General features: G+C 43.2%; 1 protein-coding gene across 5 annotated transcripts in view; it reads left to right on the forward strand.

Annotated features, from left to right (window-relative positions):
- The first annotated feature begins 4,390 nt into the window (after nucleotides 1–4,390).
- The window catches only part of LOC119973093 (chemokine-like protein TAFA-1), a 691,496-nt gene continuing 674,520 nt past the window's right edge, over nucleotides 4,391–21,366 (forward strand). The window contains exons 1-2 of one of the 5 annotated variants that reach the window (XM_038810605.1): nucleotides 4,391–4,565; nucleotides 6,070–6,190. In XM_038810605.1, coding sequence (XP_038666533.1) covers nucleotides 4,545–4,565; nucleotides 6,070–6,190 — 142 coding nt within the window. In that variant the 5' untranslated portion in view covers nucleotides 4,391–4,544. Of the gene's footprint in view, nucleotides 4,767–5,360; nucleotides 5,752–5,977; nucleotides 6,191–21,366 lie in introns of those variants that run through there. The other 4 variants (XM_038810604.1, XM_038810608.1, XM_038810607.1 and 1 more) reach the window with 4 other exon arrangements.

Here is a 21,366-nt window from a genome sequence, read left to right on the forward strand (position 1 = left end):
AGGAAAATAAACAGTGTGCCATACTGGAGGAGCATTAATTAACTTTCAGTACTTATATTAATTTTCACACAATCAATGACAACAGATGGATTATTTTAATTTTGAAAAATACCCCTATTGGTGGTAGGGTAGGATAAGAAACAATGCAATATAGTACTCCTCAATGCTGGACATATGTGCACTCATTCAAAGCTTCTGTGTAATACACCTATCATAATTTACTGAAGGTAAGAGGATTATTTGTATTGCCATCTACTTTGACAAATACTACATGGTGTAAAACAATTGGAATACATTGTAGATAAAAATTGATTATGTGCCCACCTTTTTCATTTGTGCATTGTGGCATGTGCAGTACTTCTGGCGAGCAGCGAAAACCTTATAATATGAATCCAAGGAGTTTTGGAGAAATAAACACAAGCAAAAAATAAAGTAATTGATATAAAGGTTCCACATTACAGGCCTGCTGTTCCAACTTCTGAAAGGACTTGTTGCAACACTCCACAGAATAGGCAAACAATGAAAATGTTTTGCCTCAACATTCTACAATAGCAAAATCACCAAATTCTCCTATGTTTAAAAACTTGTATTCATCCATTAGTGTTTAGGATTTAGCCCGACTGAGCTGCAAAATCTGATTTGTCAATATTAATTTTTCAATTTCATTTCCCGTCCACGTGCATTATTTACTTGCATCAACTACTTTTAGCTGACAGATTATAATTATACAAAAATTCATTACGCTGACTGATCTCAACAATATGTTCCATGGCGGCTTGGGGCTACAACTGTGGTCTAGTGATAAAACAAGAAATAAAGTAGTTTGGTGCCAGTACATTTTCCCATGTTGTCATTGAATCATGTTTAATAGCTTCCTTCATGGCAGCTTTACCAATTTACTTGCAATGACACCCCATTCACCTCACGGTTCCAGATGCCCCAAAGGTTTATATAAATGACTTACATATACACATGCTGTTCAAAAAAGTCATTTTTTATTTCCCCAGTTCACTTTTGTTGGCTGCACTGCAGTTAATATTTACAGTTTACCATAATGCATAATAATGAGAGCAAACAGTCTAATTATACACCAGCTTTCATAAATGAATGACATTCTATTAGATTATGACTCATTAGTATTAATAAGTCCCTTTATAATGAACTGCAAAATGGTGAAATCTATTGCCATTCCAATTAACGCTACAGCTTTTGTAATGTGTTCATGGATAGATCCTCACAAGCCATAGTCTGTCTCAAAGTTGATTATGTGAAACCATGAAGATGTTACATCTGGGTTTACTTTTCGTGTAATTGTAGATTTGAATCAGCCAGCAAATGTAAAGCTTAGTTTATGAATTATTATCTGAAGCATGTGTTTGATCCATTCTGAATCACAATATTTTTGCTGGGGTGTTGTTGTATTAGGAGTCTGGAACTTGCAGTCCAGCTGACATAGTTACATAATTACACTGAATGTTGAGTTTCCAGCAAGTCACATATTTTTCGCAAATGTTTATTAGAATTACCCAATATTGTTATTGCATTTTTGCATGAGTGGGGGAGGTTGACTTACCTGCAAGCGGCAGGTGGCAGATTGAAGGAATTAAATGCTGATCTTTGTCCACATCTCAATAGCTGTCTAGAAGAGGCCTCCTAGCAGCAGATAGGGAGGGGGAGGGGGAGGGGGCAGGGGTGGCATTGTGCTCCAGACTAGTTTAAAGACCACTGCTGCCTACCTGGCTTCAGCTGCAGACCACTCTCTATGATAGTGGGCAAGCTGCCGAATCTATTCCATGCTGGGCGCCCCCTTCCTCACTGACCTTGACTGGCTTCTTGCTCCTGTTTCTGGGGCTCTTATAACTTGCCATTTGGCCATTAAATAGCTAGCTTGGGGAAACTCACAGACGAGTGACACTTTCCCACCCGCATTTGAACCTGATGGCGAGGTTATGAGGCCCAAGGGGAAAGTTATGCCCCAGCTTTTTATAGAATCATAGAATATGTAGAGTGCAAAAGGAGGCCATTCGGTCCATCAGGCCTGCACTGACCCTCTGAAAGAGCATTCCGTCTAGGCCCACCATCCCACCCTAACCCCGTTACCCCACCTAACCTTTTGGACATTAAGGGGCAATTTAGAATGGCCAATCCATCTAACCTGCATTTCTTTGGACTGTGGGAGGAAACTGGAGTACCCGGAGAAAACCCACTCAGACATAGAGGAGAATGTGCAAACTCCACAGTCACCCAAGGTTGGAATTGTCCCCGAGTCCCTGGCACTGTGAAGCAACAGTGCTAACCATTATGCCATCTTTACAACTTTTTACTACCCTGATCATTGCATACACAGTAATTATGGTGTTATTGGCTAATTATGACCATCAATCAATATCAATTATACCCCAACAGATGATGAGGAATTATCTCATTCCTTTGGAAACTGTATCCAAAATCATCTGTTCTTCAATAGATTGTTACACTTATCATTCCTAAATTATTCATATAATCTGTTCCAAAATATGGTCTGTATTTACATTCAATTTACATTGAATGCATCAGTATTATCTATTTCCACCATCATCCTCGGGAGTCAGGTCCATTGATTTACCAGGAACTCATTGAAATAACGCCTCCCCAGATTAGTTGCGAATTTATCCACTTTCAGGGGCCGGCCGTACGGTGTGATTCGACTTCTGGACAAGGGGAACAGCTTTGTGCAATCGTGCATCAGCATCCCAAAACGGGAACTATTATCATCTCGCAGCCTTCTCCATTCCAGTGAGAACATGTCCAATTTACATCACTGTTCCTCATAACCCCAGTCCCTCCTGTTGCTCCACTCGTTCTGATTGTTCTCTTCTGTATCATCTCAATAGCTGCAATGTTCTTCCTCAGCTGAGGTAACTATTGCACAATATTCCAAGCAATGATTTCTACAGTGGCAAGATTACTGTCCCGGCTCAATATTACACTTTTCATACATCTCAACATTAGATTTGCTTCACTCGCGGCCAGTAATCGATTGTTACAACTGGCACAAGAGATTAGTTTGAAGTGAATGAGTTTACAGATGAATACGCACAAACACTTGCGGTACTGACACCGTGCACTGATGGCCATATTCACATGACGTGCATTAATTAGTGATCAACTATTGAGACATGCTCTACATGTTTTTAAAAAGTGATGGACAAATTGGAGTGAGTTACCCCACATCCCCTTGCTAAAATGATGCGACTTATTGGCTGTAACTTTTTTAAAAAACTTTCTCAAATGCAGTGAAGTCCCAAAATACTCCTGAAGGGTCTGCTCGCGCCCCACACAGATCGAAAGTTGTTTGCTCCTTATTCTCAACCTTCCAATGTGGGATAGCCGCTTTTAGTTTTACCATTTCCCTCTCCTGGTGGACTGTCGATGTTGTTTCATCTAACACAGGGGGCACTTCATCAAACTTCCCGAGACGCCGACTTTGCCTCCAATACTTCTACACAAGTGAATCCAAAATCAATGGGAAATCCAATTAGAGATGATGAATAGATAGCAACTCAGATTGAAATTTTAATAATTGATTTGATAAGTAACATTTGACGGACCATTCGAGAGTGCAAATGCAATGTGTTTTTCGTAGGGAAATCAACTAAAAGTCAAATTTCCCGCGTTTCCTTGCTGATTCTAGTGTTGTGTCTTCATGGAAACATTGATATTTTGCTCCAAATAACCTATTACAAGATGCACATGTTAACCCTACGTGCAATCCCGCCACTTGAAAGGTGCCTTGCGGTGCAGGCAGCCGCGAATGTATTGATATAGCATCATGTTGCTGCAGCTTGGGCTGAATTACTGTCTAACTATTCCCGGTCCGGGTGGGAGCTCTACATCCTTAGCGGGGGGGGGGGGGGCAATAAGCAGCAGGCAGATAACTGCCCCATTATAAAGAGGTGCAGGGTGTCCCTCGCTCGCATCCGCACATCCCGGCATCAAACAACATCAACAACAACAAAAGTTCAATTCTGTACTGGAACAGAGGCAGAGAGAGAAAAACCAAACACAGAAAACACAAAACACACAAAAAAACATTTTGCCTTCTGGCCAGCTGACTGCGTAAGTGTGGAAATGTTCTGTTTTTGTCACACTAAGTTCCAGCCACTGCTCATTTATCAACTCAGTGAGCATCTTTCCCCACAGGGCCCCGGGGATACATCATCTCCGGAGCTATCACCATCTGATTTGCTTTAATATAAAACCAGATTCCCCCTCCCGCCCCCCACTCCCGCGGGAAAGGTGGATATTGCTGGCGGCACAAAATGGACATTGACAGCCAGACTCAGTGCTTTCGCAGACAGTCTCGCTTTAAGACGCGGTGTTACTGCCAATGAAGAAAGATGCCTGAAATTCAAACAGGGTTAAGTAGGAGGGAGGCCAAGGACAGTGCAAGCAGCGCGCTCTTTGGTTTCGGGTGATGAAGAAGTTGTGCTGTATCGTTTGATCTGCTGCTCCAGCCGCTTGGATTAACGTGCCAGGACATTTGTATCGACTTTGTGCAATGCATGGAGAGGGGTGATTGGGAGGTGAGGAAGGAGCGGGGATGCAGTTGGGTGTCCTTGACGAGAGGTAGCGGCAGCCACTCCCGCATGGGAAGCAGCTGGCGGCCTCTCTCTGGGCAAGTTCACGGTTCACATTTGGCTGGAAGCTGGGAGTGATAGTCCGGAGGAGGAGCTCCCTCCAGCCATCCCTCTCCCAAGGGGCGGCCCACTGTCTCACTCTTCCAGGTAAGGAGCGAGCGGGGCGAGAGAACCAAATCCCGGGGGTGGGGAACAGGAAACAATCCCAAACACCCACCCACACACAGACCGCTTGTGTCCCTGGGTCCGGGGCAGAGAGAGATTGGAGTTTAACACAAAAGGGGGAGGGGTTATCCCGGAGTCCAGCTCAATGAATGCAGTAAGTGGGACTGAAATGTGACTACATTAACACCTGAATAAACACACGGCTCCCGTGCACACAGAAAACTTGTGTTAGTTACAACGTCAGACATTACAGGACATTTGTCAACTTTGACATCCAGATTTCCTCTTTGACGCCAAACGAAGCGATAGATCTGGTCACTAAACTTCTGAATGGAATGGAGTGTGAGTGCTGAGTTAGCCGCTGTGCTGGGTCAGTCTGCTCCCTCCCCTCTCCCTCTGTGTGGGTTCCAGTGGATGCAGTTGATTCCGGAGGAGCGCAGGGGATGATGCTGACAGGCGGGTATCTCCCCCTTTAAGGGCTCAGGAGCGACGGCGGGACCGGGGAACAAGCAGACGATTTGAAGACTCTGAACAACAACCTCCCCACCCCCTGCCTCTCCGCCCCCCCCCCCCCCCCCCCGCCCCCGGAACCAGTGGTGCTCAGTTGAATCGTCCCGGCTCAAGTCATCTGGGCAGCTCAAGCACTCGGCCTCTCCCGCCCCGGGCAAACCTCCGTGGAAATACCTCCTGACACAGAATTGCCAAGCGACTTCCCGGGGGCCGGCCGCGGATCTTTCTGTTCATTCAAGCTTGACTTGTGCTGAACCATGGAATCTACCTCCAGAACTGAGTAAAGTGTCTGGCCTGGAGATGCTTCCAGCCAAGACGTGAGAGAGAGAGAGAGAGAGAATAATGTCAAGTATTTTCTGATAACCCAATTAGTCGGCAGCTATTTTTTCGCGGGGAAAGCACTGATGAAGCATCGGTCGTTGCGGCATTCCCACACACACTCGCCTCTTTCCCATAGGTGAGTGTTGCCTTCCTCAGTATTAAAGAGCGGAGGAGGAGAGCGCCGAGTCTGGAGCAGGCGTTTCAGCTTCTTAAAAAGCAGCTCAGCGAGCCCGCCAGAACCGAGCAAACCCCCCCTTTTCTAAACTTTGTCGGCAGTTCCTGCTTCAGCCATCGACCGGGGTTGGGGGTGGGGGGGGGTCTCTCACTTGCTCTTGTTGATATGCAAGGATTTTGATTCCCAGATTGAAGACGGGAGCTTGGAGCTTGCTCGGTATTGCAGTCTGCGGGGGAGCTGGAGACGGTCTAAGTTTCTTTCATACTTCCTGCTTTGCAGAGGGCCGCGATGCTATCGACAATGTCTCTGCTGCTCTCCATCTGCATCACAGCCTGCGCTTTGCTGCTCAGTCACGGAGCTCTCCCGCCAACACTTGAGCAACTTTATCTCCATCGGCCAGGTAAGAAGAGCACTTTGGGCCATGTGTAACTGGGCGGGGGGGATGTTGTGTGGAGATGGCCAGCTCCCGTCTGACCCGGTTCCTCTTTGCAAGCCAGCCAAGGCGATCGAAGCGGCGCGGAGAGATTGCAACTTTGAGCACATTGACAGGACGTTTGGGCAAATGGACAGAAAGATCCTGGGGGCACCGCTGGAGAAAAAAAAAGAATAGACGAGCGGTGGGAATGACCCAAATAGGGCGGGGAAATGGGAGCCGAGATTTGGAAAGGAGTGGAGCCAAAGGGAGGTTTGGAGGGGGTGGGGGAAAGAGAGGTGGGATAAGGGAGAACGGGATTAATTATTGGAATAAGGCAAGGTGCACTGGAAGATGCGGTACACACGCCTTGAGAAGCAGGGGTTCAAACACCGAGAGCTATTTTTGTGTGTGTGTGTGCAAATGTTTCCATATTATTTCTGGAAAGTGGACAGGATTGGGATAAAGCTGATCAAAAAGCTCAGCGCTTCCTGCTGTGAATGGCCGGCAGATAACAGCTCTGCACCAAGGCTGTCCAAGATTGATGAGATTCAACCCCCCCCCCCCCCCCCAGCAGCTCCTTCCTCCCCCCCTCCCCCCCCCCCCAGCAGCTCCTTCCTTCCCCCTCCCCCCCCCCAGCAGCTCCTTCCTTCCCCCTCCCCCCCCCCCCAGCAGCTCCTTCCTTCCCCCCCCCCCCTCCCAGCAGCTCCTTCCTTCCCCCCTCCTTCCCTCTCTCTAGATACAGTCCAATACATGTGAGTGCAATGTGACGTGCCCCCGGTCCTCCACCTGTCCAGCAATGAAGCGAGTGCCAGTTCAATGACAACCCATTGGTGCTAGTTCCCTTTCTGCTGCCGAATCAGCTGACACACACACACACACAGGGGAATGGATCAAACCGCGGCTGTAAACTCGCTCCGGGGACAATTCACCCGACACTGGCAGCTGACCACTGATCGATGGCAGCGGGAGCCTCTCGGCCCTTCCGGCAGATTATAGCCCTCCCGCTTCTGCCCAAACATTACAAAAGATCGGCACTGCATTTGGCAGAGGGTTTCCTGCATCCGAACATTATCGACACATCCTCGAACCGATGCTGTCCTCCTGTGTTTTAAATAGAGAGGGGGCAATTTGCAGAGCGAAAATCCATTGATTGACGTTATCGATTTTCACTGGGCGGGATTGGTTTGCATTGACATTTCCATGTCTGCACAGAGACAGGAAACTTTGTCCAGGGGAATTTAACAGTGGGAATAATTGGCGATCAGTATACTTCCAGGCTCAGTTAACAGGCGGAATTTTAACCTGTCTTATTTAGCACAGAAAATGCGGTAACCCCCCCCCCCCCCCCCCCACCACCACCTCTTCCCGAATACAAAACATCTACAGAATATAACAAGCATGAGGCATTAGCATTTACAACAGCAATGATCAAAGTGTAACCATTGCAAGACAAATGGGTCATTGGTATTTTTTTTAACCAGTAATAAGATTTCCACAAGATACAAACTAACTGACAAATCAATCGACACGGGCAGATGAAAGGTTTCTGTTGCGACCATTTGTTTGGTGGAACATATTAAACAAGTCGCCTGCTTCAGAGCCCAGAAATAGCGGCCACGGATGGACATGTTGGAGAGAATTACTGCTGCGCACATAGTTCAACTGACCAGTTGGATAAATGTGAGATCACCTTCACTTCTGAACTACAACCGCCCGGGTCCCAATCCCATTTCACAAGGGAAATCACAAGCTGGAACTTTAAAATGTTCCTTCGGGACAGACACCTCTCCGACCGCTACCTGTACCTTGCTACCTGCACCAGTTGACATTTTGACTGTATCCACATGTTTTCAATGTTTGTCCGAAATCCCCTCCCCTCTGCCAATAACTGACTCACAGGAGTGCAGTGAATTCCGTATACCTCTGTTCTCAAAGACAGATACCTGGGGAGACTCAGCCATACAGAACTCTGCTACCTGGGCGCATTCCTTCAGAAGCTTCTTCAAAATATCTTTGCCACCCCCAAATGATGTAAGTCAGCCCTACCCAATTCTCACTTCGCACGGCTGCATGTTGCCAAATCGGCGTTCACTTTGACAAATTCGCATTACTAAAGCTATACACAGTTGTTTGCTCCGAAGGATATATTTGCATTATACACCATACTTAGCTAGCAATAAGCGACATGCCTGTTTTTCAACAAGTGTTCTGATAATGTCAAAAACTCCAACAGAGACAGTTAATGAACATCACGATAAATCCCACATTCCATTCTAGTTAGTGGCAGGGTATTATAGATGAATGGTCAGCACCACTCATGGTAATTTAGGGCCAGAAGGTGTTTGATATCATTAACAGCATCACTTGGAGTGTCGCTGGCCAAATTCGATTTTGGTTAAGGGACTAGGACCACATATTTTAGCCATCAACTTATTTTTTTCCAGTCTGTTCATGGGACAGACTAGAGAAATCTCCGACTCTATCCTAGCTGTCACTGAGAACAGAGGTACATGGAACTCCCATGCACTGACCGCACTCCTATGTGACAGTCATTGGCAGAGGGTGGGGGGGGGGGGGGGAATTTGTTGCAACAGCATTGAAAACAAGTGGATACAGTCAGAACGATTACGCTCACTGATTGTTCATCTTGGAATTTAGATTTGAGAGATTTGGTTTAGTTTTACACAGGTTTGTGCGGCTGCGAGATGTATTTCTGGAGTTGGTAATTGAAACAGAAATCATGTCAGCATCTAATAGGTAACAAGAAAAGGCAATCAAAGAAAAATGGAGTTAAAGAGATATAGTAACAAGGCTAACATGTGCCTATTAGGAGGACTGCTGCTAGTGTGGATGTTAAACATCTGCCCCAATAGTTGGGCTGAATGGCATGTTTATGTAATGTAGTTGCTATGTCTGTAATTTTCCCTATTACATATATACAGGGTCAATTATCTAACATATTATAACATAAAACATGCTGCAATTATGTTGTAAATAAATAGCACATAAGCCATCTCAAAACCTAAAATCAAACTTGTCGAATAAATAATAATTCCCAGAAGCACATTTTTAAAAATGTATTTTTTCATGGATTGTGAATGTTACTGGCTAGGCCAATATTTGTTGTCCATCCTTAATTTTCCTTGAAGAGGTGGTGGTGAACCATCTTCTTGAACGGCTGCAGTTCATGTGGTCTTGGTACAACCTCAGGTCTGATAAGAAGGGAGTTTCCAGATTTTGACCCTGCAACAGTGGATGGGATATAGTTCCAAGTCAGGATGGTGTGTGGCTTACAGGGGAACTTAAAGGTGGTGATGTTCCCATGCATCTGCTGACCTTGTCCTTCTAGGAAGTAGTGGTCACAGTTTTGGAAGGTGTTGTTGAAGGAGCCTTGGTGAGTTGTTGCAGTGCATCTTTGTCTATGGTAATCACTGCTGCAGCTGTGTGTCAGTCGTGACCTTTTAAGGCGGTGAATGAGATGTAATTGAAGCAGGTTGTATTGTCCTGGATTGTGTTGAGGTTCTCGTGTGCTCATGCAGGAAGTGGAAAGTATTCCACCACACTCCCAAATGATGCCTTGTAGAAGGTGGATAGGTTTTGGGGAATCAGAAGGTCAGTTACTCAGCACAGAATTCCCCACCTTTGATCTGCTCTTGTAACCAGCTAGCCCAGTTCAGTTTCTGGTCAATGGTAACATGCAGGGAGCTGATGGTGGTTGATTCAGCCATGATGATGCCATTTTATGAAATGAAAAATGAAAATCGCTTATTGTCACGAGTAGGCTTCAATGAAGTTACTGTGAAAAGCCCCTAGTCGCCACATTCCGGCGCCTGTCCGGGGAGGCTGGTACGGGAATCGAACCGTGCTGCTGGACTGCTTGGTCTGCTTTAAAAGCCTGCGATTTAGCCCAGTGAGCTAAACCAGCCCCTATGTTAAAGGGTGATGGTTAGATTCTCTCTTATTGCAGTTAGTCATTGCCTGGCACTTATGTGGCGTGAATATTACTTGCAACTTATCAGACCATACATCACTGTTGTCTAGGTCTTGCTGCATTTGGACACAACCTGCTTCAGTATCTGAGGAGTCATGACTAGCACTGAACATTGTGCAGTCATCAGTGACCATCCCCACTACTGATCTTATGATCATGGGAAGGTCATTGAGGAAGTAGCTGAAGAGGTTTGGGCCCAGGACACTATGCTGAGGAACTCCTGATGTCTTGGGATTGTGATTTGTCTCCAGTAAATCCAACCATCTTCCTTTGTGCTAGGTAGGGCTCCAACCAGTAGAGAGTTGTCCCCAGATTCCCATGGACTCAATTTGTGCCAGGGCTCCTTGATGCCACACTCAGTCAACTGCTGCCTTGATGTCAAGTGCAGTCACTCTCACCTCTGAAGTTCAGCTCTTTTGTCCATAATTGAACCAAGGCTGTAATGAGGTCAGGAGCTGAATGGTCTTGGTGGACCTAAAGCTGAGTGTCAGTGACCAGGTTATTGCTGAGTAAATGCTGCTTTATTGCACTGTTGGTGACCCCTTTCATCTCTTTGCTGATAATCGAGAGTAGACAAGTAGGGTGAAAATTGGCCAGGTTGGATTTGTCCTGGTTCTTGTGGACAGGACATACCTGTCAATTTTTCACATTACCTGGTGGTTGCCACTGTTGTTGCTGTACTGAAACAGCTTGGCTAGGGGTGCAAATGGTTCTGCAGAAAAGGTCTACAGTCCTATTGCTGGAATTATGTCAGGGCTTTTGCAGTATCCAATGCTGTCATTCATTTATTGCTATACTGCGGAGTCATGAAATTGACTGTGAGGCTGGGAATCTGTGATGCTGGATACCTCAGGGAGGAGGCACAGTTGGATCAGATGGTTGCAAATGCTTCAGCCTTGTCTTTTGCACTGATGTGAAGGACTCTCCATAATTGAGGATGGGGATGCTTGTAGAGCCTCTTCCATCTTAACTTTTAGTTGCTTAATTGTCCACCATCATTCATAATTAGATGTGGCAGATCTTCAGAGCTTTGATCTGATCCATTGATTGTGATATTGTTTAAGTCTGCCTGGCTTCCACTGTTGGCTTGCAAATAGTTCCTTATTGTAGCTTCACCAGGTTGACACCTCATTTTTAGGTATGCCTGGCGCTGGACTTGGCATGCTCTCTGGCACCCTTTATTGAACAGGTTGATCACTGGCTTGATGGTAATGATAAAGTGGGGGAGTATGCTGGGCCACATGATTACAGGTTGGGTGAAAACATTTCTGCTGTTGATGGCCCACAGTGCCTCTTAGATGTCTGGTTTTATGTTGCTAGATCTGTTGTCCATCTATCTCATTTAACATCTTGTGTCGCAGTGATAGTGTACCTACCTTTAGATCAGAAGCTCTGGGTTCAAGTCCAATGCCAGGACTTGTTAGCCATGGAAGGAGCATTCATAATGTGGTTCAATGGGATTACGATCAGCTCATGAATTCTTTAACCACTTCCCCATTATTTCCCAAAGGAACAAATGTGGGTATGTGAAGATACACTTAAAATAATTAGCATGGTGGAAGTGCCACACAGCATAATGGAGGGTGTCTACAATGTGAAGACAGGACTTTATTTCCACTATGTGGTGGTCACTCTTGGCAATAGTATCAAGGCAGGATGTATCTGTTACCAATATATTGGTGAGGATGAGGTCAACTGGATTTTTCCCTCTCTGGTTTCCTCCGCGTCACCTACTGCAAGCCCAGTTTAGTAGCCATCAGGACATGGCATTTTCTATCAGTTGTAGTACATGGTTATAGACATTTAAATCACCCCGCCCCACCCCATACAGAGTATGTTCTGTGCCCTTGTTACCCTGAGCATTTCTTCCAATTGGCGTTCAACATGGAGGAGTACTGATTCATACTGAGTGGGGCTGGAGTGTGGGCTGGTCGGTGGGGCGAATGGTGTGGGGTGGAGGGCGGAGACAATGGTTAGGATAAATTATATAGAATAAGACAGCTGGCAGTGGGTTTGAGATTATGTTGTTAAGCATATCTCCTGTATCACCTATAGCAAATTATATCATTTAAAATCCTTGGTGTTTTTGCCTTGTGATACACTGTACCCGAGACATTTGCAATATACAATGCATAAATTACCCAAGTTATTGTCAGTAATTAACTATTGATTTTTCCCCCAAAATATTTGGAATGATTATAACACGATTGTTACATTTTCAGTTTGGATTTGATCAAATGTCAAATACATTGAGCACAGATGTTTACTACATGTACTAAAAAGTAATAGCTACTCTGAAATGATTTCAAGTCCAATCTTACCTGTAGTTCAGATGGTGGTTCTAATTATTCAGGTTTCCCTGTTGTAATTCCTGCCATTATTATGCCATGATTGAAGAGATTATTACCTTGCACTCAGTGTTGAGTATCCATTACTCTCAATATGATATTCTTCAAGCCTTATAATTAGGGTTTATCAAGTCAGAGTTTAGACTTGTTCATATCAGAGATCAGGCATAATGCATTCATACCTTATCACAAATGTTCACTGATCAGAACTTAGGAGCTTCTGGATAGTAGAGAATCTGTGCCACATGATAGCAATTTTACAAAGGTGATTTTGTGTTGATAAAATAAATATAGCTCATAAAGGCTTTGCATTTATAATGAGACTCCTTCCCGTTCAAAACACCTTGCCTGTTGGAAATAATTACATGACTTGTATCACAGTGCTGTCACAGATAAATAACGGTGATGTGATGGCATTTTTATACAACACCTTTGAACATAGTCAAATATCCCAAAGCACTTCAGAATAATTTCATGGGAAAAAAACCACACCCATCCCAAAAAAAGAGACAGCTGACTAAGAATCTTGGCTGAAGAGATGGGTTTTATGGAGAGTCTTAAAGGATAAGAGAGGGATAGGTGGAAGTTTAAGTGGATAATTCCGGAATTTAAGATCATGAGATCTGAAGGAACGGATGTCAATAGTGGGATGAAGAAAGTTGGATTTGGGAGATCAGAGTTGGAAGAATGCATAGTTCTTGAAGATTGTACGGCTGAACGAGGTTACAGTGAGAGGCAGGGAAAGGTAATGAGAGCAGGAGCATTTGTATTTTTTAAAAAAATAAGAGAATTTTAGTTCAAGACATTGGTGGGCCAAGAGCTCAATGTATGTCTGAGTGACCAGGACTGAATGTGAGTTATGATATGGGCAGCAGAGTTTTGATGAACTCGTATTAATGGAGAGGGAAAGATGTTAATGGAGAGTGGAAGATGGGAAACCAGCCAGGAGAACATCAGAATAATTGAGCCTCAAGGTAACATAAGTGATATGATATAATAAGTGATGATGGCAAGCAAACGTGTATATGTCCCACTCCATTAGTTAATTATAATCACTCTCCATAGGAATATTCATTGTACCTCACTGCTGACCATGACATTCTAGCTCTGATGTCTACATGCTTGAATTAAAACAGAAGGATTATTGCTGTGATCTTCCAGTCTCTGGATAGTGGACACCGGATCTAATCCTCAAGATGTGATTTAGAACCTCTTGGAAGTCCCGTCAGATTGACTCCTTTGGAATTCCATGGGAAGTTTGAACTCCCAATGGGTAATTCCCCAGCTCCCTGGAACCCACTGGAATATGTCTCCAACTTTGAGTTAGAATCGATGTCTTCAGGCTGTTACCTGAATAATTTCCCAGGAAACATTGGATAGAAAAATCTTTGTGTAAATCCTGAGTAACTTATACAAGTGACCCTCACTCAAACTGACCCCACCCACTAACCTTGTCTGTACTCGCCCCCATCATCTGACCTTGGTCTCTCCCATTCCCCTCCCAGACCACTGACCTGACCTCACTGCCCAGCTGCCACTTCACCCATCTTACCTACATTGCTCGCCCACCCTACCCTTATATGCACGTATCTTCTCTCCTTAGCTTTTCAAAGAAGTAAAGGGACATTTAAACTCTTTACCTGCCAGAACATGGCAGCAGTTGATGCTGTAAAAAGGGGGCAAGGCTTCTGTGTAGACTCCCTTCACTAATGTCTGATGTCTCCACATTTTCATGTGCTGATTAAGTTTGGAAGGATCCTCCTTTGGAAGATTGCCCCCCTCCAAAAAACGGAGGAAGGTAAGTAAGTATTTTTATGTTGGGGCTTGGCGTCCAATCTGGGTCAGAAGATTTGGGCCATTATTTTTTAACAATATAAATTAATTGAAGCTGCTTTGTGAAGTCACATCAGTGCCAACCTGACTTGTCAGTGCTGCTTCTCTATTTCAATGTTATAAAGAGTGGAAGCATCAGCTTTTCTTTCGTGTTATCTATGTTTAATTTTAAAGGTTTACTATGTGGTATAAATAATATTAAACCAAGAAATGCCAAACGTTGTTGGAAACAAGATTTTTCCCACACATATGAAACTATTACCATCCAACATCTGATTGTTCAGAAGAGTAATGACACACCGTAGCGCACAACCTAATTCAAGATAATGTATTTAACAGCTCGTTCAGAAGCAGTGCCACACAAGTTGTTCACATGGAACTGCTGGCTGTCTTTGCTTTTCCACAATCACTTAATGTTTGAATAGTAAAGCAAAATTATTATCTTGTGTCTTTTGATTTAGTCAGCTCTGTGTCCATAAATAAGTGCAAGATATGCTGGGACATTTATTACCATATTCTGTGTCCTTTATTGCTTTGTATGTTGAAATTCCTATGTCTATTGCTTAATTAGATTCAGCTTAAAACTCCGATGGATAATGAATATATTAGGTTAGTTACGTATTATGGAAAGCTCCATGAGTGAGAGTGATCAGATAACTTAATTGGTTACATAATTCACAGTGGTTATAGTTATCCAAGCAGCAGAAATATTTATTATATCTAATACAGACATCTATTGATTTGTAACAGTTTCCCAATAGGCAGAGCCAACCGAATTGTGTTGGAGTAATATAGTCTCAAATACAAAATAACAGAACATCGGCTTGTTTGCAAATGACGATCAGGGATATTACAAATGTAAATGGCTAATGTCTAAAATGTTAGAAAACACTTCATAACAGTATGCAAACAAAGCAGATGTTCTGGCGGATTAATCTGATCGTGTAAAATACCACACAACATTTTGCAGTATATTCATTGGCTGTAGAATTATTGAGACAATTGTTTTCTCTGGAGCAGGTAGTGTTTAGCTATTTTAGAAATGGCTGTTCGGTGTACACATTGTTGGTGCGAGCCTAGCAGTCCTATCTGAGGATGAAAATGTCATATTATATCTCCTGGTAATAGACAGAAAAGCAGCCTATTCGTTTCATATAGTGTTAGATCTTTTCATCATTTTATATTATGTTTCTGTTATTGAAGAGAATCATAATAGTTGGAATATGTTAAAAAGATTTATATGAAAAACAAGTATTAAATATTTAATAGAAATAACGACTGCATATGGAGATTATAATGACAAGTATAGATGTAGATTAGTGTGTCAGTAGTTGTAAAGTCAACATAGTCCCATATGACCATAGGCTGTTTTCCCCTTTGGGGAGGAGAGCTGACTGGATGTCATTTAAGCTGAGGATCACCACACCTCAGGCGAGGGGCAAGGTTGAGAAAGCAGGGCCTTCATGAATTACCTCAGCTGGTACAGGAATTGAACCTGCACTTTTGGCCTTGCTCTGCATAACAAACTAGCTGTCTAACCAACTGAGTTAAACTGGCTCCCTCAGTATTTTTATGAATAATGTGTGTTCTGAGAGCAAGAAAACATTGTCTTATGGAATATAACCACTTAAAGTTGGATTATGTTAAATTAAATGTTGCTTACCTTTGAGAATTGGGGAGAAGTTTCAGTTTTATCTTCTTGAACCTTTTTATGTAATCTTGCCTTCACCTGTCACAGTTAGTTCGTGATAGTGTATGGCAGTATGGATTATACATGATCTCTTGGAAGCAGCAGCAGGCTTGATGGTGTGAATGTTTTTTTTTCCAGTCTATTCTCACAAACTGACAGTATATTGAAGTATTAGCAGCAGCTGTCTGTTTTAACACTGGGATTCCTCTCCTGGCAAATGGTTACTGATGATTTGATCAACCTTGGAATATGGACACATAACATGTATGTTACTGGACTAATAATCCAGAAAGCCAGGCTTATGATCCAGATATACAAGTTCATATTTCACCACAGCAGCATTAAATGCAAACTTGAATTATTTGTATATATATATTAAAAGTTAGTCTCAGCAGTGGAGAAACTACCAGCATGTTTAAAATTAAACAAAATCTAATGTCCTATCGACTCTGGCCTACATTGTCTCCAGATTTACAGCAATGTGATTAATGTAATTACCCTCTGAAACCATTTAGCTAGATGCAAGAAAGTACCTCAACATCATCTGTCCAAGGGCAGTTTGGGATGGGCAGTAAATGCTGGCTTTTCCAGTGATGCCCATATCCCATGAATTAAAATAATTACATTTTACTATGTAAAATGAATGATCAATATTAGTTCATAGAAAATATTATTCAATATTCCTCTGATTCCTTCTTTAAGAATTACTTTGTGTTTTCTATGTGTGAGAGTGAGAGGCGAAACATCTTAGTGTGGGAGCGATAGTGCAAAAGTGAGGGAAGTTCTATGAGGTTGCTAATTTAGTTCTTTAAGTAATTACTTGTTCCACAAAATCATTGAAGTTTTGTACATGTCTAACGTCACAAAGACATGAGAGTAATTTCAGTTATTCTTCAACATTTAACATTCTGGAAGAATCATTATAATAACTGACTTTCTGCACGTTTTTATAATGCGGTTCAGCTGATACTGTGATAACACAAGCCTGTTGCACTTTGGGATATGTCGTGAATCGGAATGTTGGATTCTCTGTCCCTGCTGGCAGTGCACCCCTGTCCGTGCATTTCCCGGCGTCGTGGGGGAGCTTCAACAGAAATCCCATTGATCCATGGCGGGAAGATAGAAGCCCACCGCCAGCTAACGATGCGTCACTGAGAAACACATGGCTGGGGACCGGAGAATCCCACCCTTCAGCTTTGTACTCAAATCTGGCTATTTGGAAGACTGATTAAAACAAATCAAAATTATAATGCATACAAGTAAAAAATCTTTTGAATCATCTCAGAACACTCTCATAACGTCAGAATGCCAGAAAAAACGTAGTTGGTGGATCTTCTTTTACTGACACATTACATTCGCTGTTTGGTGCTATCTGCTCCAAATGCAGACATCCTCTCTCAATAAATTTAGCATTCCAGTGTAGCACACGTACAATTTATTATGGATCGAGTGAAGCCATTTGTCAGTGTGCAAAATATCCCAGTGCTCTGATCAGTTAGTGGAGGCCTAGGCAATGTTATGGCTCTTTCGCTGTCAAGTTGTCTCATCTCATATTGTTAGCATTCACTTAGGGAGAGTCAGCATGACAAAAATGTACCACTTTGTTTATAGCATCAAAATAATTGACATGAGTCTGCAGAATCTAATATAGTTATAAACATTGTTGAAATGTTAGATGTAAATATATGAGAAATATGAATTAACAAATCATGCAAGATATATTAATGAAACAAGGATTAACGCAACCTATCTCAGTAAATTTATTTAGTAAATGAATGAATGTTGTGGCAACAAGAGCAGGTCAGAGGCTGGGAATTCTGTGGCTGGTAAATAACTTGGCTCATTACTCCCCAAACCCTGTCTACCATCTACAAGGCACAATGTCAAGAGTGTGATGGAATGCTCTCCACTTGCCTGGATGAGAGCAGCTCGAACAATACTCCAGAAGCTTGACACCATCCAGGGCAATGCAGCCCACATGATTGGCACCTCATCCACCACCTTTAACATTCGCTCCCTCCGCCATCAATGCACAATGGTAGTGTCTACCATCTACAAGATGCACTGCAGAAACTCACCAAGGCTCCTTCAACAGCATTTCCAAACGTGAGCAGTGTTTTGTTATGCTCTTGACATAGCATAAGCTGCTTCCTTGATGTGCATTCTGACAAAGGAAGGTTCAGACTTGGAGATAACTTTAACACATTTATTAAACTGTTAACAATTCTCCTACTTGGATTCGACTCTCCTGTTAATCCTGCTATAGCTACTCAGACTATCTAACCAGTCTGCTACAATCCACGTGGTGGGTGTGATGTGTTCAATCAACCCTGTGTACTCACTAAGTGTCTCCACATGTGTGCTGTGTCCTTATATATGGGTTGGTGTAATGCCCTCCTGTGGTAGTGTCACCTGTGTATGTGTGTCTTGAATGCCCATTGGTCGTGTCCTATCTTACTGACCCATTGGTTGACTGTATTAATGTCATGATGTCTCTGGTGCTCCCTCTAGTGGCTAGCTAGGTGTAGTGTGTTCACATTAACCCCATGTTATTTACAATGTCCTAGTGTATCTACATTAACCCCTTGTGTATTTACAGTGATGCATATCACCACAACCAGTACCACACAAAACAACAAGGGCAGCATTTACAAGGGAACACCACCACATTGCAAGATCCACTCCAAGCCACATGGCATCCTGACTTGGAACTATGTTGTTGTTCTTTCACTGTCACTGGTTCAAAATCCTGGAAGTCTCGTCTAAACAGCACCATGGATATCCCGACACACATAGATTGTAATGGTTCAGGGAGTGGCATATCACCACCTTCTCTAAATAATAATAATATAATATAGTATAATATAAAGCAATTAGGGATTATAGTACTTTATCAAGTGCTTTTTGAAAATACAAATAGATTGTACTCACTGGTTCCCACTGCCAACTACAACCTCAAAAACCTGACAGATTTATCATACCCAATCTCCCTTTCATAAATTTGTGTTGACCTGCTTATTCATACCACAATTTTCTCAGTGCCCTGTTACCATATCCCGAATAATAAATTCTAGCATTTTACATATTACTGATGTCAGGTTAACTGGGACATTGTTTCCTGGTTTCTCTCTACCTCCTTTCCTAAATAGCATGATTATGTTTTCTATGATCCAATGCATGGGGATTGTTCTAGAATCTGGGGAATTCTGGAAGATTAAAACCAGTTTATCCATTCCCTCTCACCACCTCTTAAACCCCAGGATGTAGGCCATCAGGTCCAGAAATGTTTTTGATTTTACTCCCATTCATTTCATCAGCATTTTTTAAAGTAATACTGTATTTCTACTCTCACTAGTTTCTTTAAATTCTTCACTCTCACTAGAATCTTGGGCCCGATTTTCACGTGGAGGGTGGACTAATCCCTCCATCTCAAGACTGCTAGAAGCTGGGAATTTCCGGGGGTTCAGGTCTGCAGTTGCCTGGAGGTGGGTCTGTCACTAAGACAGAGTTGGAGGCAGGCTGAGTCCAGAGCAGGCAGATTAAAAGGGCCACCTCTGTTCCCAAATCACCTTGGCCTCGTGGTTCCAAGGCAATCAGTATCCCAACAAACAAAGTTGAACCTTCTGACCACTTTAAACAGCTACTGTTTAAACAAGGCTGTGATAACAAGGCCTCTGAGTTCTGGTCACAAAGTTGTTAATAGGAGACCATTAACGACTTTGTGACCAGAACTCGGAAGCCTTGTTATCACAGTTTAAAACCATTGAATAGCCCATAAATCTCCGAGTGATCAAACAGACATTTTGTTCTTACAGCTGCTTTAATGCACTTACAAAATGATCAGGCAGTTGACTTGTAGCCAACAGCCCATAACACCCATTGAATTAATAAACAAACTTTAGAACTGCTACCTCAACAGATGTCCAGATTGAATACGTAAAAGTAACTGGAAAATAGTTCTTTACACTTGGCCATCATTTCAGCTGTCTGCCCTTTCAGTATTGTGGAATATACAGTACCTTTATATCCATTGGATAAACTTTTTTGTTAACACATCTGAAGGCCTTTCCACATTTACAATGTTGTTCTTTTAATTACAGCTAGCTTATTGAACACTGATACAACCTTACTAAACACAGACACAACCTTAGTGAACACTGATACAACCAATGCATTTTGGAAGGTCTAATGCAGATAGGGAATATATAGTGAATGGTAGAACCCTTAAGTCTATTGACAGTCAGAGAGATCTAGGTGTACAGATCCACAGGTCACTGAAAGTGGCAACACAGGTGGAGAAGGTAGTCAAGAAGGCATACAGCATGCTTGCCTTCATTGGCCAGGGCATTGAGTATAAAAATTGGCAAGTCATGTTGCAGCTGTATAGAACCTTAGTTAGGCCACACTTGGAGCATAGTGTTCAATTCTGGTCGCCACACTCCCAGAAAGATGTGGAGGCTTTGGAGAGGGTGCAGAAGAGATTTACCAGGATGTTGCCTGGTATGGAAGGCATTAGCTATGAGGAGAGGTTGAATAAGCGCGGTTTGTTCTCACTGGAATGTTGGAGGTTGAGGGGCGACTTGATAGAGGTTTACAAAATTATGAGGGGCATAGACAGAGTGGATAGTCAGAGGCTTTTTCCCAGGGTAGAGGGGTCAATTACTAGGGGGTATAGCTTTAAGGTGTGACGGGCAAGTTTTTAAAACATAAATTTAGAGTACCCAATTCACTTTTTCCCAATTAAGGGGCAATTTAGCGTGGCCAATCCACCTAGCCTGCACATCTTTGGGTTGTTGGGGCGAAACCCACGCAAACACGGGGAGAATGTGCAAACTCCACACGGACAGTGACCCAGAGCCGGGATCGAACCTGGGATCTCGGCGCCGTGAGGCCACAGTGCTAACCCACTGCGCCACCGTGCTGCCCTTTGATGGGCACGGTTTAGAGGAGATGTACGAGGCAAGTTTTTTTACACAGAGGCTAGTGGGTGCCTGGAACTCACTGCCGGAGGGGGTGGTGGAAGTAGGGACGATAGTGACATTTAAGGGACATCTTGACAAATACATGAATAGGATGGGAATAGAGGGATATGGACCCCGGAAGTGTAGAAGATTTTAGTTTAGATGGTCAGCATGGTCGGTGCAGGCTTGGAGGTCTGAGGGCCTATTCCTGTGCTGTACTTTACTTTGTTCTTTGTTCAGTGCTCCAGCATTTAATGATGAACTGTAAAGGAAGAAAAACCATGAAACTTATCTTTTAGTCTCTTTGAACGTCCATCTGTGGCTCTTCGTCTACACAG

Source organism: Scyliorhinus canicula, chromosome 11 (genome assembly GCF_902713615.1).
Source record: "Scyliorhinus canicula chromosome 11, sScyCan1.1, whole genome shotgun sequence".
In the NCBI taxonomy this organism is placed as follows: domain Eukaryota; kingdom Metazoa; phylum Chordata; class Chondrichthyes; order Carcharhiniformes; family Scyliorhinidae; genus Scyliorhinus; species Scyliorhinus canicula.